The sequence below is a fragment of the Vigna umbellata genome, chromosome 8, assembly GCF_029865625.1.
Source record: "Vigna umbellata cultivar VRB3 chromosome 8, Vumbellata_1.0, whole genome shotgun sequence".
NCBI classification, from domain to species: domain Eukaryota; kingdom Viridiplantae; phylum Streptophyta; class Magnoliopsida; order Fabales; family Fabaceae; genus Vigna; species Vigna umbellata.
The window spans coordinates 45,841,554-45,868,193 of NC_142172.1; the positions used below are offsets into that span (position 1 = coordinate 45,841,554).

Consider the following 26,640-nt stretch of genomic DNA (forward strand, 5'->3'; position numbering starts at 1 on the left):
TATCAACATGAAGGAAGAATCAGATTTCGACATCCAATATTATGACTTTCGTATATCCATATCCGATTTACATTTTTACAGGATTTTTTAACATATATAGTTATGAAAACTCTCTATTTTGTTGATGGACTGCAAAAAAGCTAGTCAAAGAAATAGCTTGAGAGATGAACGAAGATATTTTATATTAGACAAGAAATCGGATATATCTGATACAGTCACTCTCGGATGTCCATATCCAACATACATTTTTACATAACTTTTTAAACTGTTTACGTGCTTATTCTCCATATCTGATCCAATACAGCATTGTGTGTTTATTTTTAACATTATACGTTATTTACTTTTTCATTATCCATTTATAACAATTTTTTAAAAAGTTTGTTTTATAAAGAATTGAATAAAATCAGCTGTTAACTTAATTCTAAATATTGTTTATTAATATATATTTAAATTATTGAATATGTTTGTTTAGAATATGTTTCGGTTGAAGGGGCTGAGTTGTCCAATGCCTTCACGTCCTCCTCTTCTCGTCTCTCGAATGTCCGGTTCTCACTCCTTACTTCTCGATTTCCTCCTTTGCGTGCGGGTGGGAGACCTGCGAAAGATTTTCCGATGTCAAAGTCAGTTTGAGAGCAATGACATTTTTCGATAGAACAGTAATAAATGTGCAGTAAATGCAACCTATCTACCACCCACATTGGATCTGTAATTATAGTTTTTGCTATGGGTTTGGGATTAGTGAAAAGTTAATCACGGCCCAAATTCAGCCGAATAGCTTTTAACCACTACTTACCTTAAACCTGGTTAATTAGCGACGTGGCCGGCTGATCTCTCGAAGTTTGGCCTTACGACCGGCCGGTCCATAGAGGCAATCTGGTTAGATGGCGGCACGAACGACCGGCCTCATACGAGTTGTTGTTTATCTGAATGGCAAGTGGCAAGGTTGCGCAATTATGTACATACGGACGACCGGCCTATCACGCTCGACCCCTCCCAATGATGAGCAAAAGGGCAGCGTGGTTGGGCCATTATGGTTATGCGGACGTCCGGTCTGTTTGATGCCCGATCCCTACTGGTACATAATATATATTTGAATTATTTGAATATGTTTGTATTATTTTAAAATGAGTAATTTATTAACTTTTTTTTTGTTTCTTGACATATAAATGTAGATAAGAAGCGATATTTTAATATATAACATAAAGTTATCTAAAAATTTATATATCTATATACATATATTAAGATATTTAATTATTTTTAGTATTTATAATAGTGTATATATATATATATATATATATATATATATATATATATATATATAGTAAATAGTTAATTATTGAAATAAGTGTTTGTTATAATTATTTAATTTTGTTAATACAAAAATTGCATACTTATAATTATTTAAATTATTTTTAAGTTTATTATATTATTTATAAATGTATAATTTATTGTATTAGTTTATGATTTTATAATTTAATTATAAATGTTTAATTTATTGTATTAGTTTTTTTTATTTTGTTAAAAATGTTGTATATATTATAAAATTAAATAATATATTATTACAAAAAAAACTCAAATTTCTAAAAGATTATACAAATTTTAACTAATTATTACATAATTATAAACAAAAATATTTATTTGAAATTAAATTTAATTAATTCAAATTTTATATAATTATAAATTCATCATATTTCATTGAAAAAGAAAGACTTAAATGCTTACTTCGTCCTCATGTTAAAATGTTAATTCTTGTTTAGTACCCGGTTTTAAAAATGAAGACATTGACTGTGTTATGAAAAGTGTATGAACAAGGTCTTATCCGTTAAGTTGACAGCAACGACGTTAAGTCCATGCTGATGTGACCGTACTTTTTCTCCTCTCTCTTTTGTTGTCCAGCTTTTCATCTTCAATTTTTTTTTATGATTTGTTGAACTTGTTATGTTTTTGTGAACCTTATTCATATATTTTTCATAACATAGGGACCCAGTGTCTTTATTTTTAAAACCGGGTACTATCTCTTAACATGGATACGAAGTAAGCATTTAAGCAAAAAGAAATTATTTATGTGTGTTTGCGAAAAAGAGAAAATAAGGAGAGATGAAATTCAGAAGAAGAGGAAGTGTGAGTGCTTGAGAGAAGAAAACAAGCAACGAAATCCAAGAGTGAAAGAAAGAGAAAGAGAAATCCTGAATTGAAATTGTTTAAAACTCTTTGACCAGATTCTTCTCGATTTTCTATCAAATTAAATGCATTTTTAATTAAGGGTGAAATTGGTATTTTTTTAAAGTTTGGAGGTGCAAAATGAAATGGTTGGAAGTGTAGGATGAAACACCCAAATGAATTTTAGGATCTAGGAATGAGGGTTACTCCCTACACCTCCCCACATTGCTCCCTGCACCACTACATTTTTTAAAATTCCAAAACTATCCTTTATATTTTAAAATATCCTACACCCCCACCTCTTTTCTTAAACGGATGTCGACATCCCTTGAAGAAAAAATTATTCAACGGATGACATCCGTTAAGTTTTTTTCTTTTTGTTTTAGTTTTTAGTATTTTAATTTATTGCATTTTAAATTAATATATAATTTTTTTAAAATTATTAAATAATTATTTATAAATTAATTTAATTTAATAAAATAATAATAATTAATTTAATTTATGTATTTTTATTTAAATAATAATTAAAATATTTTTAATTTTTTTATTAAAACGGATGTGTCACATCCGTAACGGATGTGGCATCTGTTGCAGTTTTTTTTTTAGTTTTTTGTTTTCTAATTTATTATATTTTAAATTAATATATAAATATTATTTATTTTTTTTAAATTATTACTTAATTATTTATAAATTAATTTTATTTTATTTAATAAAATAATAATTATTAATTTAATTTATATATTATTATTTAAATAATAATCAAAATATTTTTAAAACATTTATTAAAACAGATGTGCCACATCCGTTATCCATTAATGGATATCGCGACATCCATTATAGTTTTCTTTTTAAGTTTTTTGTTTTTTAATTTATTATGTTTTAAATTAATATATAAATATTATTTATTTTTTTTAAAACTATTACTTAATTATTTATAAATTAATTTTATTTTATTTAATAAAATAATTATTATTAATTTAATTTATGTATTATTATTTAAATAATAATCAAAATATTTTTAAAAAATTTATTAAAACGGATGTGCCACATCCGTTAACGAATGTGACCACATCTGTTGAAGATTTTTTTTTAAATAAAAGTAATAAACTAAAATATAAAATATGTAAATGAATGTCAACATCCGTTCAGGTATGTCAACATTCGTTTACATATATCAAATCTGTTCACGTATGTCAACATCCGTTGAAGGTGAAATGAATGTTGACATCCATTTTAGAACAAGAACAAAATAGGTATAAAGTGGTGTAGAGAGTCGGTGGTAGTGGTGAAAGAAACAACTGTCTCTAGGAATATACTAAAGAAGTAATAGCCCATTAGACTTCTATTTTGATTCGGCCTATTGCTAAATACACCTCTTACATTCGGAAAGCATATCCCTTTTACACTTATTAAATATTTTTCTTAATTTTATAATTTTCATTCAGTAATAAGGCATATTATTAACTTTTCTCATAAAATAAAGTACAATAAAATTCGAAGTGTTTATTCACACAAAGTTCTAAACAAATAAAACCAAGATGTAATTTAGCACTTTCTTAATTGAATATTTTAAATATATTTTTCTCCTTTGTTCTTAAAAGAAAATATTTCAGAAATTATTTTTATCAAAAAATAAAAATTTAATTTCAACAATCTTAAAGTTTTCTTTATCTATATATTTAATTTCGTCACTTTTTCTTTTCAATTTTACCCATTTTAATTTATATATCTAAATTGTATTTCAATATTTTTAAACCATGAATCAAATCGGTTTACAATACTATTTTAATATATTAAATTTTAGTTATATAAAGACAAACACTCGTTCTTATAAATAAATATAATCTATATGACAATACTATTTTAATATATATGCATTTTTGTTTCAATTTTATTGTTGATAAAGAAGTGCCACGCAGGCATAAACCCCTATAATCCCGAGCTTCAATTGCGAGTGCACTGTTTCCCGACGCCGTCACCGCCATTGTCACTTGTCAGAAAGCTTTGGTTGGAGATTGAAACGCTGCGCGCAGTTGTGGAGAGTACAAGGGTAGAAGATGGCTGCAAGATCCAAGAAAGAGAAAGAACATCTCAATCTAGTACTTGGTTCCCACCTCGCCACTATCCACGAAACCCTCCAGGTAAGACACCGTTCCTTTCTCTGTTTCTGTCTACTCTGCTATCTATCACCATCCGTCAACATATTTTTCTTCACACCCCTTCTAGGTTTTGGATAAAACACCGCCGTCTTTTGCGACCAAAGTTACCTGGGACGATGTCATGAAGATGGGTGATCAAGTTTCTAAACAAGCAACCACAGGTCAGCCATTCTTAGTTTCACTCACTAAATTTTGTTTCTTTCTAATGCCTTTTTTCAATCTTGCTCTCTAGCACTCCCAAAATTAGATCTTTCCCCGTCATTATTTAGTTTTCAGTGTTGTGATCATTCACGAGGGTTTTCTAAACAGGGTAAAAGGGATTGCATGAATTGATTTGTGTTGAACATTGTTGCTATTCTTAAATTAATGAAAGGGGAAAGATTTTCAATGTTTTTTTTTTTGCCTTCTGTTTATTAAGAATTGCACTATTCGGATATCATAAATTTTCTTTTTAGTTTTTCAATTGTCTTATTAATTATGTCTTGCTTTTCTGCAGTGGGAATGCTTTGGACCGGGGAGCAGCCAGAATTCAAAGCAATTGAGGAAAATATGGCATCATACTTCAACACTCTGCAAGGTTTCCTTTTGCTTTCCCATGGTAGTACAGTTGGTGCAGGGCCTACTCTGTCTTCTGCTGTTCATGCATCCGTGAAGCAAGTTGTTGATTCCAGCTTCAGGTTGATGAAGGAAACAATCTCTTTATATGGTATGATGATTATTAATTTATGCTATTCTATGATGATTAGTGACGTGCTGGTCAGTAATAATAACACTTTTTTCTCTGTGATTCTGGACTGTCGAATGAATCTAAAAGCTAGATGTGAACAATATAAATGAGAACATGCTTCTCCTAAACCATGCCTTTTATACACTCTGCCAGACATGTAGAATGGGATACTGTGCTTAGAGTTCTGGAGAAAACACGCAACCTGATGATGATTCCATTTCATGATTTAGGTGATAGTGAAAGAGATGGACCCTAGCTAAGATACTTAGTTGGTGGTAGAGATGTTTTTTAAGTTCGTCCTATCACGCTATGTTTTCCTCACAGAAGGTTTTTATGCCGTTTTTTCTTTTTGTGATGTTGAGTCCTGTCATTAGTTGATTGGTAGCCATGGAGTTGATATATGAATTGTGCAAGAAACACAATCTCCCTAGTACTCTCTTTTATTGATTAAAATTTATTCGATACTATACAACAAAAGTCGGGGGAGAGATTCATTAAATAAGGTATGGGACCAACCATATATGAGGTATGGTTTTCTGTTGTGATTTGGAGTTTTCTCCCTTCGCAAGTATGGTGTTAGAGAATGCATTTCAGTTACTTAATTTATTATCTAATCAATCTAGTTTAAAATTAAAATTTGATTTAATAAAATCCCAGGATACTTCTGGTTTAATACGCATTGGTTAAGGATCCTTTTAGTTTTAGAATGCACGCAGCATGCTCTAATGAATAGTCTCTAATTATCATGTTCTTTTGTAATCTCTTTTGATTGTTGACAACTTTTCTCTTTTAATGGACACCAACAGGGACCCATTCTAAAGACCAGAAACTAGCAGTACCACAATTGGTTGGTCCTGTATGGGAAGCATGTTCTGCCCTTAAAAAGACTCCTTCGACAAATGTTACAGCAATTGGGCGAGGAATGACGCAGGTTGCTGTTTCAGTGAAGGATGTTCTTCGTGAGATGAAAGAATTGAAGCCTGCTTCATCCAATGATCAAGTTGACAAAACTTCCGGTGAGAGTTGTCTAGAAGCAGCGTCAGAGCCCCATGATGGTAATTCAAGTGAAGATGATATAGGGAACGACTTGTCGCCTGAAGAGATGAAAGTGGCTGAAAGAGCAATTGAGGTGGTCTCTGATACACTTTCATTTGTAAAAGTACTCATTCACTCCATCATTGGCTTGCTTAAGGTGGAAAAACCAAGTGACAACAGCAGTTTTGTAAATTCGTTGGAGAAATTGTTGCAATTGTGTCAGGAACTTGGTCGACAGATTGATGAGATTGGGGCATGCCTTTATCCCCCGCAAGAGATTCCTGCCATAAAGGCAGGTTCGGAGAAAATCCTCAGCATTATTGATACTGTGCAAGTGGAGGTAGAAGAACTTTTAGGCTCCTCAGATGTGTTTATGGAGCCATGCAATGGCTTGAGGAGTTCACTGAGACAGCTTGCATCTGAACTAAGTAATTCTAGTATTGCTGATGAAGCAGCCAGACTGGAAAATATAACATTAACCGATAAGTAGCTCTGACATTAGCCAGGGTGCACTAAATTAGTTATTATTTGGGTGTTGGGAATGTGTTCAATGAATATGACGTTCTTGAAGTTCTGAAAATGATCATTTGGATTGACAATTATATATATATATCAGTGTGCTTAAGCCACTGGTCGACCTCAGATATCAATAAGATTGCTGAATACTATCTCCATCTCCTGCATTTGAAAATAATTATAATTTCGGTATTAATCGAAATCTAACTGGTTCAGTTCCAATTCTGTTATAATTTCAATAACTGGAATTCATGGTATCTGGTATATGGATTTACGTCATATTCGTTTCAAAATCACATTTTTTCATGTTTAACCTAAAAATCATGTACGGATAGCTTCTAACTTTTACTTCTTAAAGGCACGTTCTTTGGACAATTAAGCTTTATTGCTCTAAACATACGGGCGAGGAGATTCAACTTGAAAAGCTATATTTAGTTTGTATTATACTTTTTTCTTTTGTTTGTAATTTGAAAATAAAAAACAATTTTTTCATTTAAAAATGACCCGACAGACTTATACGTTTAAATCAATTGGAATACAGGAAAAGTAATGCTCTGGTACGAATAAAAATATACACTACATTGCTGTGTGAATGTACATTAACATCTACTCAGACTGAAAATTCTGGCACGTAATTAAGAAGGGACTAAGGTCATCGTCCAGTCAGCTTGACCATCCATGCCCCACCAAGGTAAAGACCCAATAAAGGTGCTGCTAGAAGAACTTGAGTGAGAGGATCGGTAGATGGCGTAACTATAGCGGCTGCCACTACTGCACCAACCACAACATACCTCCAAATTGATAGCATCTGGTCTCCGGATACCAGTCCAAGTTGTCCCAGTAGAAATTGTATGACAGGTACCTGCAATATGAATTCCTTTAGATTCCATAACTAATAAAGTTTGGAGGTACATGTGTCTTCAAAAGTTCTTGCTTCATTAAGCATTGGTTAAAGGCACAACTATTTTATGCAAAACTAAAATCCAAAGGAGTGATTGATTACAAATGGAGTCCAAGCAAAAACTATCTTATGAGCATTTTTCATTTTAGTAACCATAGCATGCCTTTCTTTCGAATACATAACAGAATCATGTTGTTGGAATGTCCACATTGTTCATAATTCCAAATAGACCCATGCATGACAATTTTAAAAATGTAATCATAACAATAACCACTGTCAAGAGTTGGTGTTATAGCTAGTGTATCAAAAAAGAAAGAGAAACCAGGAAGAAAAAAATTACCTGGAAAGATAAGCCTGTACTGAACATAAGCACAAGAACAAATTCAAAGTACTGATCAATGGACCAAATTGATTCAACAGCGCCTTCAGCGTAGTTAACAAAGAAATTTAAAGCGGCAGGTGTCAGAACTAAGTAGGAGAAAGTTATTCCGGCATAGAAAAGAACTGATGAGCCTAAAACAATTGGCCCTAAAAATCTTCTTTCGGCTTTTGTAAGTCCTGGAAGTATAAAGGCTATGATTTCATAGAGGATGACGGGGCTTCCCAAAAGAAGGCCACAGTACCCAGACACCTGCAGTTCAGAGTGACAAAAAATTAATACTATCAAGGTAGCTCCTGCCTTCTTTTATTTTATATCTTTATTCAGGGTTTGATCCCAACTTATATGGGTATGAAAAAACAGGTTAAATGCACAACATAACACAACACTGCATAAAGATAATAAGATTTTGACTGGTTCTAATGAGATAATAGACTACTAAACCTAGTACAGATAATAGACTAGTTCTAATAAGTTTCGACAGTCTTCACATTATAAGTGTTGAGGAGTTGAAGTAGATCCTAATTCAAATTCTAAGTGGTAATACACAAAGTAGTTTTGTCCATTCAGTCACGAATATGACGTGCCTATGAGATCTTACAAGCAAATTCGAAGATTCTATACCAACTATTGAATTTGCTTCAACACTTACTTCAGCCCATTGTAATCCTTGGTCCAATAGGGTTTAATTATCACTCACTCGGCTTCTCCAGGGGTCGGACTATCAACCCATCATTACCCTGATCTTAAGGTGCAACCTTCTTGTGATAAAGAAAGATGGTTCACAGTGTTTTCATGCAGACTATAGCACTTTGAACGTAGTCACGTTAAAGAGATGCCCATCCCTGCAATGAACAAATTGTTGGGCAAACTAGTTTCTACCAAGGTATTATGAGTTGTTTTTCTTGTCCATATTATCTATTAATATAGTTTTTCATATATGCATAACTCGTACAAGTTGAGTTATAATCTTTTATCTCCTTTTTTATTCTTTTACAATTTCGGAGCTTGACAACAACGATAGAAAACATAAGGAAATGAAGTGATGAAATGGAGCCAGAATAAAGAAGGTAGGATAGTTGGTGGAAGATGGTGGCGGAAGGTGGAGATGGTGGTTGGCCCAACAAAGTGATGAGTGTGTGATTATGGGTAAAAGTGATGCTTGGGGTGGAAAAGTTGGTTGAGGTGTCAAAATGGGTTTAAACTCATGAGCCAACCCAACTCACCTTGGGTTTGAGCATGGTTAGGTTGGATTTTTCTTTTTTTTTTAAATATGTATGAGGTAATGGGACCCTCTTCGTGAGGAGATGGAAATTTTTTGAAGCACGTTTGTCATCTAGTAAAAGTTTTCACTACAATAGTAGCAGAGGCCTTGGGCCCTTCTTTCTTGCATCGGAGCAGTGTTTAACTTTTTGATAGGAAGAGAGTTTTGTGAAGTTGAGGAGATAGTTTTGGGTGTAAGGTGGTTGTGAGGTAGAGTATTGGGATTTAAAGGGTTTAGGTTTGACATCCTTAAGTTACTCTTCCACTACCAGTAACACGGGAGATGGAAAAGGGGTTACCCTACAAGACAAAAGATAAAGGAAATATAAAAGAGAATGGATATTTCATTTCATGTCATCTCTTAGAGGGACTGCATCATAAAAAGGGCATAGTAATCCTTAGCCCAGTACGGTTTAATTATCACCTGCTTGGGCTTCTTGAGGGGTTGAGCTATCGGCTCATCACACTCATTCATGAATACTATGCACCATGTGGCTATGAGATCTTACCAAATGATGTGACGAAGTATAAATGAACACACTGTTTCCATTCTTCTCGATCTTCTAAATCACAGTTTATTTGGATTGAATTTAGTTTAAGATTTTAGTTAAAACAATTAGCACGAGAATATAGATATTTCAAATATAGTATGCCCATTAATCTTATTTGGCAACTAGTTATGAGGCAGACATAAGAACTAAGGCTGCTTTGTACATTCCTGATAAAGCAAGATCAACAACATAAAACACTTGTTTAATTTAATGAAATGTCTACCAGGAAATAAAATATCGGAGCTCATTTGATATGGAAGAAAGCAACAACCATCTCGGAGATTTATGTAACGTAAGATATCTTACCTTTAAAGTTGTAAAGAAAAATTCACCAGGAGCCAGCTGAAGAAATCTTACACCCTGTGATTTAACAGGAGCTTCAAGAATCATTATCAATTCTTTTGAAAATGTAAAGCATCCCAAAATGCTAGCTCCAACAGCTAAAACTGATACAAAGATTCTCTGCCGCAGCTCTTCAAGATGATCAAATACACTCATTTCTTTATCATCAGGAAGAAGATCTTTATTAGGATAAAGAAAATCATAGATAGCACTTCGTTCACCATCTTGTTCAAAATTTCCCTGCATTTCTTCTGATGTACTCTCAAAAAGATCTGTGTTTTCTGACATAAGAATGATCTTAGAATCTTGACCATATCTACTACACTTGAGAAATCATATCACCATAATCATTAATTAACTTGGGAAAAAATTAGCACAAGTTCAAATATACCGGTATTAACATTGTTCTCAAGAAACCACTCTAGGATAAGTTCAGCTAAATAGTATAATATGAACAAAAAACGATATACACTAATCTTTGTTGGAAATTATCCTCGTAGCATCCTTACACGATATTAGACATAGGTCATGTTTGTATAAAATTCTCCATAACTAGGATAAATGAAATAAGTTTCTTTCAGAAGAGAAAATTAAATCTGTAACTCTGTATTTGTCCAAATTAACTTTATTTCTTATAAGATTGATTTTTTTTCTCACATTCTTCTAATATAAGTTTGTGGATAAGTTTATTCAAAACGACCTTAATACAACTAAGGCATCCCACATTTTTGTATGTCGTCCAGATCAATCACCATGAACTTATATAACAAAACGCAGGTTGATGAACAAGGTTAATATATGCCACAAATAAGAAGGAAAATAACAGTACGAATTGAAGTCAGGAGACTTAAATGTTTATAAAAACTTTTAAGGAATAAACCATAACATTAAATTGAAATAACTGAATTCGATGGGGTATCAGTGATACTTACCGGGCCTTTCTTCAAGGGCGGAGCCCAACCCAATACCGGTTGTACTCGAGTCCTGCTGCTCCTGTCTGAGGTCGTCATCCACAGCCAAGCAAACATAGCTTCGATTCCTCTTCTGTGACAGCGAGAGAGGGAAGTTCAACCCGGATGGGTTTCCGACCCGAATAGATGTTCGGACTGACCCGAATTGAGGAACGACGTTCGCGGGAACAGTGGTGGTTACCAATCCCATGGTGAGACGTAACATCTTTTGATTTTGTTGGATACGATTTGCTTTGATTCTGGCTTGCTCGCTAACGTTGTGTGGCCTCGCCGCCTGATATTTTAACTCGCATGTTTCTGCACACAAAAGAAAAACTGCTAAAATTAATTTTCGAAAATTAAATTATCGTTAGATATTTTCTTTAAATTACTGTTTCAGTTTTTTTATAAACACAGATTAATTGATGAAATAAATTTGCAGAACACAATTTCTGGATTCATGTCGGTCGGAAAATATTGGTAACAGGAATTTCTATTTTAATACCTTGTAATTTTTCGTGGATTTTTGCTTGCTCCTAAGATATTATGCAAGAAAATAAAACTTTAACACAACTGTTTCGTGATGTACATCTTTAATGAATGGGAAAATATAAAATTTTAAAATTATAATAGAATACAAATAACTTTAGTATAATCAATACAAATTTAAATATTAATTTATTTTTTGTAATTATTCTTGAATAAATAAATGAGTTCTTGATAATGTTGTATTGTTTTAAAATTTAATTTAAAGATAAGAATGTTTATATATATATATACACGTGTGTATATATATATATATATATATATATATACACGTGTATATATATATATACGTGTGTATATATATACGTGTGTATATATATACGTGTGTGTATATATATATATATGTATATATATGTATATATATGTATATATATGTGTGTATATATATATACATATATATATATATGTATATATATATATCATGATGTAATTTAATTACAAAATTATTGTTAGGTACAAATAAAGTCTCACATCATATAAAAGAATAAATGGACATGAGTTTATATATAGATAAGATACCTTCATTCGTAAGAGGTTTTTTGAAGTAAAACTAAAAGCAAATTTTTGAGAGCTTATCTAAAATAGACAATATTTACAAGTGTAGATATTTATGTGTGTGTGGAACCTCTCTACAATTATGATATTAAAATAATTAAAAGTTTTGATAAAAAAATGCATTACTTTAGTAGGAATAATAACGAATGTAGTATGTATAGAATAATAAAATATTATTATTTTAACAATCAAAATTTATAATATAAATAGAGTTTTTATAAAGAGCTTCATCTCACTAAACTTTGATTTTTTTTTTACATATTTTTATAAACTTTGTAACCATTTTTTTTATTTATTTAAAGATCGAAGCCGTCAAAATAAGCAGTAAGGCAAGTTCTCCATATTTACCTTATTGGTTTTTATAATCACATAGTGAGGCGTTTTGTAATAAGAATAACACTAATTGTTAAGACTGCTGCTAAAGGCCACCTTTTGCGAAAGGTTTGGCGTTAAACACCAAAACTATTGTTAAACGCTCTCTTTTGCGAGAGGTCTTACGTTGAACTCCACTCATGAGCGTTAGTGTGTATGTTGTGATTTTCTTATGCTTTGATTTGTGCAAAATTAATTACTATGGATATGATGTATTTTTAATATGTATTGTGGGATAAGAACATGGTTGTGAAAATGTATGGTGAATATTGTGAAAGAAATTTCAAGAAAAAATTTCTTGTTGTGGTTTCAATAGTGTATGTATTGATGTATGAATTACATATTAGGAGTCATTATGACGCTCTAATAGTCATTTAATCTCAAGTAAATAAATGTGGGGCATGTAGTGAAAGGAGTAAGAAATCATAGTGTAAGGGATTTACCTTAGTCAAAGGCATTAACATACAAACTCTGTATGTGATAAAGTGAAATCCATTAAAATTACTCTAGAGAGTAGTAGAGGCGTCGTTTCATGTCAATACATGTATTTAGATGGTTAAGTTTAGTATAAATGATTACATATGTTAGAATTTGTTTACATTAATATTTATCAGTATTAATATCTCTATAAATATTATCATTATACAAACTTAAACTTACCTGTATGTCTTAACAAATCAAGAAATACAATATTTTTTTAATTTATTTAAAGGATATTATTACTGTTAATACGAAACAATATGTATTTTCTATATTAACCATAAATCCGACATTTTCAATATATTTAAAGACAAATAAGAAAACAAAGAAAAAAAAAATTATAATCATACTATTTAATGAAAAAAAATTAAACGATCAATTAAAAAATATATAAACTTTGAATACCAAATAGATAAAAAAAAAGTTTAATAAAAATTCTATTAAAAATACTTCAAAATTATAAAAGTCTTAAATTTGTTTAAGTAAAAACCAAAATAATACAATTAATCTACCTAATTAACTTAAAATTATATTATACCTCGAAGACCTGTTATGGTTTTTGTTTGTTGATTTGGTTTTTAAATGCAAAGTTGATATAAATTACGAGATACACGATTTGTGAGTAAGGTTGATCTCATACAATAGAGTGACAACATAAAATTTTTATTTAAGAAATACATAATGACAATGTAATTCCGTTTGAAATTACTATTAAATCACAAATCACGTGCGAGGAATTCATTATGGTAACATTAATAGCAAAAAAGTAATTTTTACTACTATTTACAGAGCAGGTCTTTATTATGTGTAATCATGAAAGACATAAAGCCCATAACGGAAGAACGAAGCCCATCATAGAATTTGGGCCGCATTTAATAGAAAACACAAGATCTTCACTATTTATAAACAAACAGGCGCGTTTGTTGTTCCCGCCAACTGTGTTGTATCTTCGGCGCAATGGAGCCAGAGAATCACAAAACGAAGGCAGTGAACGTGCTTCGAAGCAGAATCTGCGACCCCAAATTCATATTCAACAACGATTATCCAGACAGCAACTACAGGTCTGAAATTATCCTGCAGTTAACTTTTCTCCTTGTTATTTAATCAAATCCGAATCGGTGGTTGCCTCACTTTACCGATTTATCATACCAGCAAACTGAAATTCATGATATCGAGTTCGGTGACGGAAGCGTGCAACAATTCTATTCTGCTACTCGGTCCGCGCGGCTCCGGAAAGAACGCGGTGTGTTCATCTCTCTCCTCAACCTCAACATCGGTTTAAGGGTTTCTTCCATTGTCTTTTCAACATGTTTTCTCTTGTTAGGTTTTGGAAGTTGTCATTCAAGATTTGCTGCAAGAGTATCCAGACTCGATTTCGGTGGTAATTAATCATTGTCTCCAAATAATGATATGGTTTAATTAGTCTTGTCTGCACGATCATTACTGCTTCATTCCTACATTTAGAAATTACTTTCTTCAGGCTTACGCATTAGCTTTTAAATCCGTTTTAGCCACTAAAATACATTTTTAATCCATTTTAGTCCATGGCAGAGTGATTAAAACGTGTATGTGGACAGACTAAAATTCAAAAAGAAATGTTCAAATATTACTGAATGAGCGATTAAACATAATGTTATTAATAATTTATGGGAATGGAAGTATGTCTGTCATCTTAGTTTAAATTTTTCGTTGCAGATACGGTTGAATGGCCTTTTACATAGCGACGACATCTCTGCATTCAAGGTTAGCATTCATAAGACCCGCGTATAATGTTACTAATTTAAATGGCTATGACGTTGTTTCTGCCCTTTGTTTTTCTGTTTGTGTTAATATTTTCTTGAATTGTTTTTCCTGATTGTTTATGTTGACTTACTACTGACCACAACTTTGGTGACGTTTGTTAGCTGTGATTTGTTTATATAGTCAATGGTTTCTTACATGGCTAGTTTGCCGCCCCAGTCAGCTTCTTACACTTAATAATATAGGCGCATAGGTTGGTATGAAGTCTATTTGGGTGATTGACTGGTTAGTCTTACTGCAGAAGGGGACAACTAATTGGAAGATAATCTTCCACTTTGATTTAGCTAGGAAGCTTGTAGATTTTAATTCTGGAACTGTAGGCATGTCATAGAATTTTCAATTATTGTCACACGGTCAGTTCGATTGCACAGGCACAGAGGTAAATGAGAAAATAGTGGAATAGCGAGGGAGATAGTTGATTATTGGATTTGTGCATCATTTGGCTGTGAAAACCTGCGGAGAAATGGAGCAAAATTCAATCACTTTTCATTTCATCTTAGGTGTAGGATAGTACAGAAATGGGTGGAAGGACGACCAGATGGAAGGATGTCTCTTAAGTTTTGCTTCTTTTTGTTAATCCCAATATTTTATTATAATTACTAGCAGAAATTCAAGAGTTGTTGTGCCTATGTCTGTAATTTCTATTACACTATTATTTTAATGAGTTAAATTTAACATTTATATTAATTTTAATTTTATATATTTTATATATATTTTAAATTAATTGATTTGCCTATCAAATTTAAAAAATCAAAAGAACACACTACATATTAATATGGCATTTGGTCTCATCCGCCACAGTTGCACTCCCACTTTGTCAAACCTAATTTTTTTACATCACTACATGCACCAAATAGAGTAATCTGTATTTTATATTCTTATAGATAAGGGTAAAATAAAAATATAATGTGTACATAAAATAGGATAATCCCCATTTATGTTTTCATAGATTATAGCAAAAATAGTAATAATAATAAAATAATGTTTTTATTTCCTTTTTAAATTTAATAATCTCAAAAATTAATTTCATTCTATTTTTTTCAGTGAGACTACCTCTATTTCTATTTTATTTCTCATAAGTTTCTCTTCTTTCCTTTTCCACATCATATTCCTTTTATTTCTTTCTTCTCTGTCAAAAATATCAATACAAGTAAAGATTGTTTGAACAGGTAGATTTAGGTTGCACTGTATCTGTTCCTGTTTGGTGTCTTATTTCTTGTTGCAAACCACGATGAAACAGGAAATAGCTAGGCAGTTGTGCATGGAGCATCAATTGCTATTCTCAAAAGCGGTAACATAACCTACCTATACAAAATCCCCACTATTCATTTACAATTACCGTACTTTGATATTTTTTTTTATCTTGATATGAACATTCTGCAGGCATCATTTGATGACAACTCCCAGTTTATGGTTGCCATTCTAAAGTGAGTGAAAGTTTCATTTGTTGAAAAAGTAAAATAATTTAAAGTTCTGGAGCTTTTACTATCTTTGTTTTCTAGGGAATGTGGATTAGCACATAAAACAGTGATATTTGTTCTGGAAGAGTTTGACTTGTTTGCTCAGGTAAGGCTTTCTCTTGCTTTTTGCGCTTTGAACGTTTCTCGAAAGTTTGTAGTTTAAATTATTGGTTATAAGTGTAGTTATTTTCGACCTCTTACTCTCTATTAAGTAATCCTATTTGTGGTCATTGAAATATTTTGGTGTGACTTTTTAAACATATATTTGCTATGTTTGCATCCTGATTATTTGCAGGGTAAACAGCGGTTACTTTATAGTTTGTTAGATGCAATGCAATCAATTACATCACAGGCTGTTGTACTTGGCATTAGTTGCCGTTTGGTATGTGCTTTGCAGTTATTTCGTTTTTCTTTTATAAACATTTTACTTGTGAATAATAATATTTTAATTTCTTATTGTGATTGGTGAGAAAAATTAAATTGATGTTATTTCTGTAACTTATAAATTATTGTCATTGGATTAAGTATTTTCCACTTTGTTTGCTTTTATATGTATTTTTTAGAAAACAATTTATCATAGCATGTGTTTGTTGTAGAACATAAGATAACTTTTACAAATCAAGATAGTTCACCTTGCAGGATGCAGATCAACTATTGGAGAAAAGAGTACGATCTCGGTTTTCCCATAGAAAGCTGTTGTTCTTACCACCTTCAATGGAAGATTCACAGAAGTAGGTGGATTGTAATTTCCTTAGACTGAGATATGCTAAAGACGATGTTAAATGCAATGATTGACTTGCCATGTAGGTTACTAATGCACATGCTGACATTACCAATCGATTCAAGCTTTCCGCATGATTATGCTACTGAGTTTAACACGAAGGTCCAAGTATCCTTTTTTTATTGCGAATGCTTTCCTAAGTTGCTTCTAGTTGATTAGTTCATAATCCACACATGTTGACATGTTTGTCCATATGTTACTATTCTCATACTTAAGTTAATGAGCTTTGCAGAACAAAATATTGTTGCTAACCCTGCAAGTAAACTTATTTCATTGAAAACAGCTAGTTCGCATCTAAAGAAACTGTTATGTGTGGAAAATTTATTTATGTATTTTCTTGATCAATGAAAATTCACACTTGTCTACCTCATTAAGAAATCCTTGACAGATTACAGAATATTATAGGAGATAGAAAGTTCAAAGAAACCCTACAAAAGTATTTAAATGTTGATTCCTCTGTCAAACATTTGCTGAGGTTCCTGTAAGTCTTTTTTTAGCACTTCTGTTAGCTGTTGAATATCATATAGATATTCTCCACACTTTTGTGAATTTAATTATCTTCCAGATTCTGTGCAGTCTCTCATATAGATTTGCAGACTGGGTTCTTGTCTCAGGAGAGCTTTGAAATCGCTTTTTTAAGCATCCAAAGACAACCGAAACTAGAGTGTTTAAGAAGTATGTTAATTTTAGATAATTTATAAATTATGATGGATGCTATCCTTTCTGTATAGAGATGTCATCGCATTGATGTTATATTCATCTATAAACTGTTCCCATTTAATGGGTGTTGAACTAATGGCTTTTTGGTTATTATTTCAACATGCAAGCAGATTGCTCCAATTTAGAACTTCATATTCTGGTTTGCATGAAGAGATTGGAAGTTAAAGAGAAAAGTTTATGCAATTTCAATTCTGTAATGAAAGGTAATATTTGTTGTTTTTCTTTCAATTTTTTGTGTTATTCCTTAACGTGACTGCCATACTTTGCAGAGTATAAAACTATGCATGATTCCTTCCGAACTTCTGAATATTATTCGAGAAGTGTCTGCTTACGGGTGTGTTAATCTGCTTTTATGAATTTTTTAAGCCTGACATGTTATCGTAGCAAATAATGGTTATGGTATGTTTCCTACCATTTGTCCGTAACCCCAAACTTTGGGTATTTTTCTCCTTTTGTACGCAGGCATTTGAACACCTTCTACATCTTGAGATGATATGTTTCACAGACAATAGAGGACAGAATTTGTCTGTTGAATTCCGTCCTGTAAAGCTTTTAATTTCATCTGCTGAACTACATCAGGGACTGAGAGCGTATAATTCATGCCCTGTAAGTTAACTGACACAATTTGCTCAGCTGTATATTAATTATGTGCCAGATTGAAAAATAAGATTTGCGAAGATTTCCTTGGAAGTAAAGGGGCTTGCATCTCTCAAAATGTGTATGATGGGCAAAATAACAGTTGGCAGGAGTCTCCACTTTTGGGCTTCATCTATGAGAGAATAGTCTCTTACATACAGGATAAAATAAAATTTTGAGAAACCAAAATACTTATCAAATTGCATATTTTTGGCAGGCTTACCTTATAAAGTTAATGGATCGTGAAGGCTAAAACCCTTGAGGGACATGTCTGTTCGTGCTTCATGTTACATTGTGCGGTACGATTCCAAATTCTGTGTAATTCAGCCTGTCTACTAAATCGTCTCTCTTGTTTAGACACTTTGTTGTGATCATATATGTACACAGAAATGAATCTTTTTTTTTTGGTTCATCTCTTCTGATCAAACAGATCTCAATTTGCTATAGGTTAAAATCCGGACTTGCGTCATTACATAAAACAATAAATTAAAAATCATGAAAACACCCCCGTAAACCGTCTTGTGCTTGTCACAATACAGTGGCTTCTACATGCATTCATAATGATGTATTGTAAAGTTGTTGCATATCATCATCTATTCTTGTATTGACACCTCATTTTTTTAGGATTGCATTAACAGCTCTTTAAATGAGTGTCAATTTTGTAAATAGCAAATACTTTAAACAATATCTTTAAAGTATATTAAGGTTTTTTTTAATTATTACTTTAATTTGTAAACAAGTTTTACACTATTATTTAATAATGTCTCAATTATTAAATTTAAAATCATTATTTTATTGCTTGAATAACGCATACAAGTTTGGCTTGATACAGACAACCCCAAGTTAAGGTTTATTTTCTCGACTGTTTATGAATAATTACGGAGAGGGAAATAAGACATCAATACAACTTTTTATTCTAAGTCTCTGTACAAGTTCGGCTTTAGATTCTGGCCAATTACTTTCTACAATTCTATAGTTTTATCGTTCTCAATTTCTTTTAAAATAATAATTTTGTTTTGTATAATTAACAAATACAAGAAAAACGAGCAAATATCAAAATTATATTTTATTGCACTTAAAAAATTCTTATAGCCCAGAAGTTTGTTGAAAAAGAATGGAGTTGTGCTGGAATAAGCCTAATAGTGTTAAGAGGGTAATTTATTTATTTTTAGAGAATTTAAAATGCTTTATGATAAAATATGCTGTTTGGAGAAAGAATTTTGAAAAAGTTAAAATTCTATAATTTTATTAGAGTGATTGAATTATTTAAAATTAAATAACTTTAAATTTTATCATTAAAATAAGAATTTGAAATTATTCATATTCTTGAATTCATACTATTGTCTTTATGATGAATCTAGGTATGAGTTTATCTGAGTTAGTCAAATTTGATTTGACTTGATATGAGATTGATTTAATTTAGTTTGACATAGTTTTAATTTAGTGTCATCCAAATAAGTCTAACTTAATTTGGTCAAATTTGTTTTGATTTTTCTTCAGTCCAACCTAATTTGACTAAAACCCAACTAAACTTGACATAAACTTAGTCCAATTAAATGTGATCGTCCCACTTCAACTAAACAATTTGACTTGAACTTAAGTCTTTAGCTTGATTGACTCAAATTAATTTAGTTTGATCAAATTAGATAGGCTTATGTCAATTAACTTAGTCTAACTTGACTTGAATTGGGCTAAGACTAATTTTGCTTGACCTAACCTTAACTTGACATGATCTTTATTGGGTTAGGCTCCACTTAGTTTTGATTGAATTAGGATCTATTGAGGTCTACCTAACTTGGTTAAACAGTAGTCTTCGACTCAAATGAATGTGAATTCATCAAATTGGCTTGGCTTGACTTAGGGTCTGAAACCCATTCAAGTAAACATAATTTGCCTTGAATTGACTTGAGCATATTTGACTTAGCTCGAGTAGACATGTCTCAACCTAACTTGACTTGGTTCGAGTAGACATGTCTTAACCTAACTTGACTTGGCTCGAGTAGACATGTCTCAACCTAGCTTGACTTGGTTGTAATTGGGCAAAGTTTGACTAATATTGATCAAACTAGTATTGATTTGGACCTAACCTAACTTGGTTGAACGTGGGTTGGTCCTAATTTAGATGAACATGAACATATCTCGACTTGACTGAATGTGGACTTACCTTGACATGACTCAACGTGGGCTCAAATTAACATGGCTCATTTTGGACTGAATTGACTTGGTTTGGATCAACTTAGATTGATCTATGCTAGTATTAACATGACTTGATCTTGGTCCGAACTAACTTAGTTTAACTCGAGTCTAGATCGAATCAACTCAACCTATGTTTGAACCAACTTAATTGATTAGAGCCTAATTAATGTAGCTCAGTTAAGGTCAAACTGACTTGATTCAACCAAAGTCCAAACCAAACTGACTTGATTTAGAGTTAAATCAACTTGATTTGACTATAATTTAGACTCAATTTTATTAAATTGAAATATTTTATTTAAACAAGAAAGTTGAAATTCACTAAATATGAATTATTTTATCTAAATTAAATATTTAAAAAATAGATATCAATTCATAATTAAATGTAATTGAATGGGTTAGAAATTCTGATCTTTTTTATTTAAAGAATTAATGATATACTTGTTAGTATTTTGTCAATAGAAGTTGAGCCCACAATCATCTTTTACCTCTTTTTTAAACTCTTCATATTAACCTTATAACTTCCAAAATTATTAGGACATGAGAGTTAAATCCATAACCTTTTCTTTTAACTTTATTACATTACTAAACCATCTTCTATAAATTTTATTGTAGTGGCATTAATTTTGGATTAATAAATATAGACAAAAATTAGGAAATATAGAATATATTTTAAGAGTATAATCTAGAAAAAAAATTAAATTTTGTAACTTAAAATATTTTATTATACAATTCAAAAGTAAACAGAATTGATTTTTTTTATGTAATTTGAGTATTTTTCGAGAATAGATTCAATAGTGAAAAAGCTAATTTTATTAGGATTTATTTTTTTAATTTTTAAATTATATAATTTGTAATAACAACTCATTTGAAAGAATATTTTTGACATTTATCTCATGATAAATAAACGGATGTGCAAGGAAAAGTATCAGGGTAGTAAGTCTCTGGACTTTTTGATATACATTTTTTAACACTCATTCCTTGTACAATATCTTTTCTTATTATACACTTACTCTACAACATTATAAATTATTTTTTATTATAATAATATTCTATTAGAAAAATTAATGTTTTATAGTTGTTATTCAGGAATAGTGTTGTCAATGTAACATCTCTATGACAAATATATAATATAGACGTCATCAGATATAATATTATAAAACACTTAAAAACATGTAAAATAAAGTATTTAACTTAGAGTAATCCAAAATGGTTATAAATTTAAATATTTAAGTACAAAGAGTATTTCAAAATATACGAAAATAGATAAGCATCCTAACTACACTAACCAACACTGTCCTCTCCCTCCAAGGCCTATTCCAGAGGCACCTCATCTAACTCTGTTCACATCAGAATGGATGATCATTGCAAAAGAAAACACTACACACAAGTAGACACAACAACAAGCAGAAGGGTGAGCTAGTAAACAAAACATATAATATAACAGTGTGTAACATACCATATTCAATTTCAATCAAAGCAAGCTAAATCATACATCTTAACATGTTGAGTACTAGACTTGACTTGTCCGGACTTAGAATGATAGTCGAGCTATGGCGGGTCGTGCACTCGTGGTGGTCTCTACTGCTTTGCAAAATCATTGCCAATGGGTTTCACCTTACCACACTCACGAGGTTAGCCTGTTTCGGGCCTTGAGACATACTGGAAGCCCCCAAGACTAAGACCTCTTGCTACTCCTCACGACATGGTTCAATCCTCTCTATTTGAGAATGATTGCCCATTGGAGTTTCAGGATGACCCCCAATACTGAGCTCTTACTCTCATTCTAAACAACTAAGAATCTCACCAAGAGATTCTAAACTTTGAAACTTATACTTGCAACCTTGAGATCATACCACTTTCCTTTTCAACTCATATACTTTTAATTAGAATCAACATACAGGTTTAAGCTCCTATAGATAAGACCATAGACATTAAAACATGATTCACAAATAGTGTAACAAACTACTTAATCAATCATAAAACCAAAGGGAATGAAACAAGTAAACTCAGGGCTTCTCGCACAGCACACTGCTCGCATGGTGAAACCAAAGTGGCTCGCATAACGCACCACACTCGCCTTGCGAATTACTTCGCATATGTGACAGACATTAGGTTTCTCACATAGCGCTACCAAGTCGTATAGCGAGAGTCTAGACAGAGACCAACCCCCCAAACCTTCTCGCCTTGCGCCCCATTCGCTTTTCTAATTAAAATGGCAGTGGCTCCAGGCCACCACCAGTCGCATAGCGACAAGATTCGCTAGGCGAATCCACCAGGCAGAGAGCAACACTCTCTGATCATTCGCGAGGCGCACCAGCTCGCACAACGAATGATCCTAGCAGAGAGCACCCCTTGCAGGGACTCAGTATGCGAAACCATTCGCATAGCGAGTCTGCATAATCTGCAGAACGTCAGTTCTGCAGAATTATGCACACTCACACCCTCTTACCATTTCCAATAATCTTCCCCAACTTCTAAGACCTCCAATTGATGATATAAACCTAATTAAACTTATCTAATTGATTTGACACATTCCTATAGTGATTATTAAGTGATTAAGATCCAAATTCCTTCTTAAAACACTAATTTCCTCAACTTAGGGGCTCAAATCCAATTCTATCATTTTTAGCATGTTCTAAACCAGTTTTATGTCCCTAGCAAGCCACATGGACCTATTTAAACTCTCCTAATCCTCCAAAAACACTCTAGACCTCAAATGCTCAGAATCATCATCCCACTTTCTCTCAAATGACCTAAAATACTTCCTGATTGCTAAATTGTCCATCTAATTAATACTACAACAGAAATTTTACCCCCAAACACTTCCCACATGTTCAATTTACAATAACTGAGTTCATCCACTTCAATTCACAAGCAAGCCATTACAGTTTCATCAACTACACGTTTCAGTCCATAACATCCAATATACTTAAAACCAAAATGCAGCCCAAACAGCACACCAGTTCAACATTCAACATGCATACACATTTATAAAACAGATTCAAACAAACAACTAGCTCCTCTTACCTTAGAGTTGAACTGCCCAGCTCACAAAAAAGTTTCTCTACGGTACCTCACACAACAAGGGCCCAACCAAACCCTACAAACCACCACATTGATGGTAGAAAACAGCACTTAGAGCTAGAATTTGACAAGGATTTGAAGAAAAATGTTTCTAGTTACAAGCAACCAGTAGAGTCACATGCCCTAGGTTCCAAAGCAACGGAGGAGAAAGGAAGAACTACTTACCGGTGAGAAAGAAGAAAGTGATCGATTCAAAACGGAACCCTCTATGCTGGGAATGCTCGAACACCACCTGATCAACAATCCGATGACTCAGTGAGAATAGATTGAAGAGAGAATGCAGAGGCAAGAGAAGAAGAAAGTTCTGAAGAGTAAGAGGTTTGGTTGCTCAGGAAATAGGAAGGAACTTTGAATTTCACCTTTCTATACATAAGCTATTAAAAATGTTTCATCCTATCCACTGATGTCAAGTGTGTACTCCCCAAAGCTGACTTCTTTTCTAAATCCTTACCGTCAAAATACTTTTTTCCTACATATTTTAAATATTTTATTAAAGATAGTTTGGTAGAATATCTCACAAAGAAAAATAATAAATTAAGGTTAAATTTTTACATATCAAATCAAGTTATAATTACTCAACAAGTTTACAAATCTAGAATTTTTATTAAAAAATTATTAGAAAATGTAATAGACTAAATTTCTATAACCATCTTAGTTTTCGTGTATCATTTTCTGTTTTCAAATATAGTTATAACACCAAAAGGATGAAGAATTATTTTGAGTCCGTATACAACATAGTATTATTGTATTTGCCATAAAATTAGATAAAATTTATTAGAATTTATTATAATTGGATATAAAATAAATAACAGTGTTTAAAAGTTGCAATTAAAAAAATAGTTAATATAATTCAATTCGTGAAGATGTCTTGTTATATTTTTTATTTTTGCTTAAAGCCATATTAAAATACAAATTTTAATATTCAATAATTTGGGAGAAAAGTATTCGTTTTGTCTTAATAATTAGTTAAATGAAATTACAATGGCTTCAGAGGTAATTTCGCCGTATAGAGAAGTAGCAGAAACTTGTAACTACATTGAATGCAGAAGTTAATTTTAGAGAAATGATCATTAAAAAACTTGATAAAGATATTCTTAGGCAAGTGGCTGGTAAATGACATACATTTACGAACTTTATGAGAAGTGTTCAGATACAAATATTTGATTAGCTAACTTATAATACAAACTATTGTTTAATTTAATCTTAACTTATGAAGATAATATATATATATATATATATATGGGTTTGCTAACACGTGTATGCTTGTTTTTCTAAGTTTTAAGGTTAAGGGTATTTTAATAATTTTTATTCTTAAAACTAAACAAAGAAAGAAATCCCAAACTTTTCTCATCTCTCTCGTTTCTCTCAACCCTTTCTCTTTCATATCTCACACTCCAACCTTTTCTCTGTAATCCTTACTGTAGTCCCAATTGAAAAAAATAAAAAACACTTGTAGTTAAACAATTTGCTTTTGTAAAAAGTTGAGTCATTGTCATATTCACCTTCAGGTAAAGGTTCATTCAAGATCTCTTCAATTTCACCATCTTCACTAACCTCTCTAATTTCAATCATTTGCATACGTTGAATCATCATCTCTAAAAAAAACCCTCCAGGCCAATTACTAATTCCTTCGGATGTCATTATGCTTGTGAAAATTAGATAAAATTATATGCAACAAAAATTATAAAATGAAAACTCATTATAAAATAATTTTTTGTAAAAAATTATTTAACGACGAGCGTTTCTGATTTTTTTTTCCAGTCCAATTATCAATTCCTTTGATGTCATTATGCTTGTGAAAATTAGATAAGACAAAAATTATAAAATCATTTTTTGTAAGAAATTGTTTAAGAGCGAGTATTTCTGATTTTTCCTAAGTCAATTACCAATTCCTTTATTCTGGTGAAAATTGGATAAAATTAGAAAAGACAAATTATAAAATGAAAAACTCATTATAACATCATTTTTTGTAAGATTGTTTAACCGCCAGTGTTTCTGAATTTTTTCAGTTAGAGCTGTTGTAATAATGTTAGATTATTGCAAAAGAAAACGTTGAATTGCAACGGTCAAAACTTTAATTGCCAATAACGTTTAAATTGATTTTATTAAGTGCTCCAACGGTAAAATATTTAATGGCTTTTATTGTGTTTTATTGATTTTATTCTTTCCTAGCTCTATAAATAGAGAACTTTTTCCCCATTCCAAAACACACCAAAAGCACTCTTCTCTCCTTCCCCTTTCTTCTTTTCCTCTTCTAAAATTATTCTGGGTTTATTTTATACTCTTTTTAAAGATCTTTGCTAGTTCTGAGATCCTCATAGATATTCTGAGAAGTTCCTGTTGTATCCTGGGGGACTTGCGCAATACACCGCGGATAAGTCCTTAAGGACAGTGAATCCACACGCCTCAGGAAATTTTGTTCGTGATTATGTCAGCTTTTCCAACAACAATCTTAAGGACTTATGACTGACATCAACAACTCAATCCCAGAGGATCAAAACTTTGTTTTCAGAACTTAGACAATGTTTGCGAAACCCATAACTTCCGGAGGCTGCCAAGGTTCTCGCAGCAATGATGCCTTTTGATCGAATTTGTAAGGATCGCGGATGAGGACGAAGAAGATGAGGTAATTTTACATAATTACTCAGAAAAATAAATTTTGGTTTTTCACTTAATGATATTGATAGTATTCTAAATTTGAAAATGGTAATTGTGTCATTGTTTGTATGTGGATGACGTGCTAAATTTTGGGTACATGCAATGAGATTGTTGCTAGAACTAAATTGTTTCTAGGATCAAACTTTGACATGAAAGACATAAGTGAAGCGAATGTGATTTTAGGTATTAGAATCATAAGGAAGGGAGATAGTATATTACTATCCCAAGAACAATATATTGAGAAACTTCTTAAGAAGTTTAGGTTTTATGACCTCACCAGTGAGTACCCCTTATTATGCTAATTCTAAATTAATGAAAAATAGAGGAGAATTATTATCTCAGCCTTAGTATGCCCAGATAATTGGGAGC

At 31.8% G+C, this 26,640-nt stretch overlaps 3 protein-coding genes across 4 annotated transcripts; 2 read left to right on the forward strand and 1 right to left on the reverse strand.

The window, feature by feature from the left end:
* Positions 1-4,060: 4,060 nt before the first annotated feature.
* Positions 4,061-6,749, forward strand: LOC148194817 (uncharacterized). The gene is made up of 4 exons (XM_088096010.1): positions 4,061-4,301; positions 4,387-4,480; positions 4,816-5,025; positions 5,853-6,749. The coding sequence occupies exons 1-4, from the start codon at positions 4,218-4,220 to the stop codon at positions 6,569-6,571; spliced, it is 1,107 nt and encodes a 368-aa protein (XP_087952136.1). The 5' UTR covers positions 4,061-4,217; the 3' UTR covers positions 6,572-6,749.
* Positions 6,750-7,133: 384 nt separating this feature from the next.
* LOC148194818 (sec-independent protein translocase protein TATC, chloroplastic-like) lies at positions 7,134-11,307 on the reverse strand. Of its 2 annotated transcripts, none has more exons than XM_088097611.1 (4): positions 10,966-11,307; positions 9,998-10,305; positions 7,839-8,129; positions 7,134-7,459 (listed from the first exon to the last, which is right to left on the reverse strand). In XM_088097611.1, the coding sequence occupies exons 1-4, from the start codon at positions 11,207-11,209 to the stop codon at positions 7,250-7,252; spliced, it is 1,053 nt and encodes a 350-aa protein (XP_087953737.1). In that variant the 5' UTR covers positions 11,210-11,307; the 3' UTR covers positions 7,134-7,249. The 2 variants fall into 2 exon arrangements, with proteins under 2 accessions (XP_087953737.1, XP_087953736.1); XM_088097610.1 differs by having other exon boundaries at positions 9,998-10,314; positions 10,966-11,305.
* Positions 11,308-13,867: 2,560 nt separating this feature from the next.
* On the forward strand, positions 13,868-18,963 carry LOC124824357 (origin of replication complex subunit 4). The gene is made up of 16 exons (XM_047296785.2): positions 13,868-13,997; positions 14,089-14,179; positions 14,261-14,317; positions 14,632-14,679; positions 15,977-16,027; positions 16,120-16,163; positions 16,239-16,302; positions 16,492-16,578; positions 16,836-16,927; positions 17,004-17,085; positions 17,373-17,458; positions 17,543-17,652; positions 17,808-17,900; positions 17,967-18,031; positions 18,160-18,303; positions 18,551-18,963. The coding sequence occupies exons 1-16, from the start codon at positions 13,894-13,896 to the stop codon at positions 18,584-18,586; spliced, it is 1,254 nt and encodes a 417-aa protein (XP_047152741.1). The 5' UTR covers positions 13,868-13,893; the 3' UTR covers positions 18,587-18,963.
* Positions 18,964-26,640: the final 7,677 nt, after the last annotated feature.

Bases quoted from the DNA above. Each gene is read 5' to 3' on its own strand.
- LOC148194817 (XM_088096010.1), top strand. From the start codon at position 4,218: ATGGCTGCAAGATCCAAGAAAGAGAAAGAACATCTCAATCTAGTACTT. The intron at 4,481-4,815 runs GTCAGCCATTCT...GCTTTTCTGCAG, and splicing joins TTCTAAACAAGCAACCACAG to TGGGAATGCTTTGGACCGGG. The intron at 5,026-5,852 runs GTATGATGATTA...GGACACCAACAG, and splicing joins GGAAACAATCTCTTTATATG to GGACCCATTCTAAAGACCAG.
- LOC148194818 (XM_088097610.1), bottom strand. From the start codon at position 11,209: ATGTTACGTCTCACCATGGGATTGGTAACCACCACTGTTCCCGCGAAC. The intron at 10,315-10,965 runs GTAAGTATCACT...TTCTTATGTCAG, and splicing joins CGCCCTTGAAGAAAGGCCCG to AAAACACAGATCTTTTTGAG. The intron at 8,130-9,997 runs GTAAGATATCTT...TCTGAACTGCAG, and splicing joins TTTTCTTTACAACTTTAAAG to GTGTCTGGGTACTGTGGCCT.
- LOC124824357 (XM_047296785.2), top strand. From the start codon at position 13,894: ATGGAGCCAGAGAATCACAAAACGAAGGCAGTGAACGTGCTTCGAAGC. The intron at 14,680-15,976 runs GTTAGCATTCAT...ACGATGAAACAG, and splicing joins ACGACATCTCTGCATTCAAG to GAAATAGCTAGGCAGTTGTG. The intron at 16,028-16,119 runs GTAACATAACCT...AACATTCTGCAG, and splicing joins AATTGCTATTCTCAAAAGCG to GCATCATTTGATGACAACTC.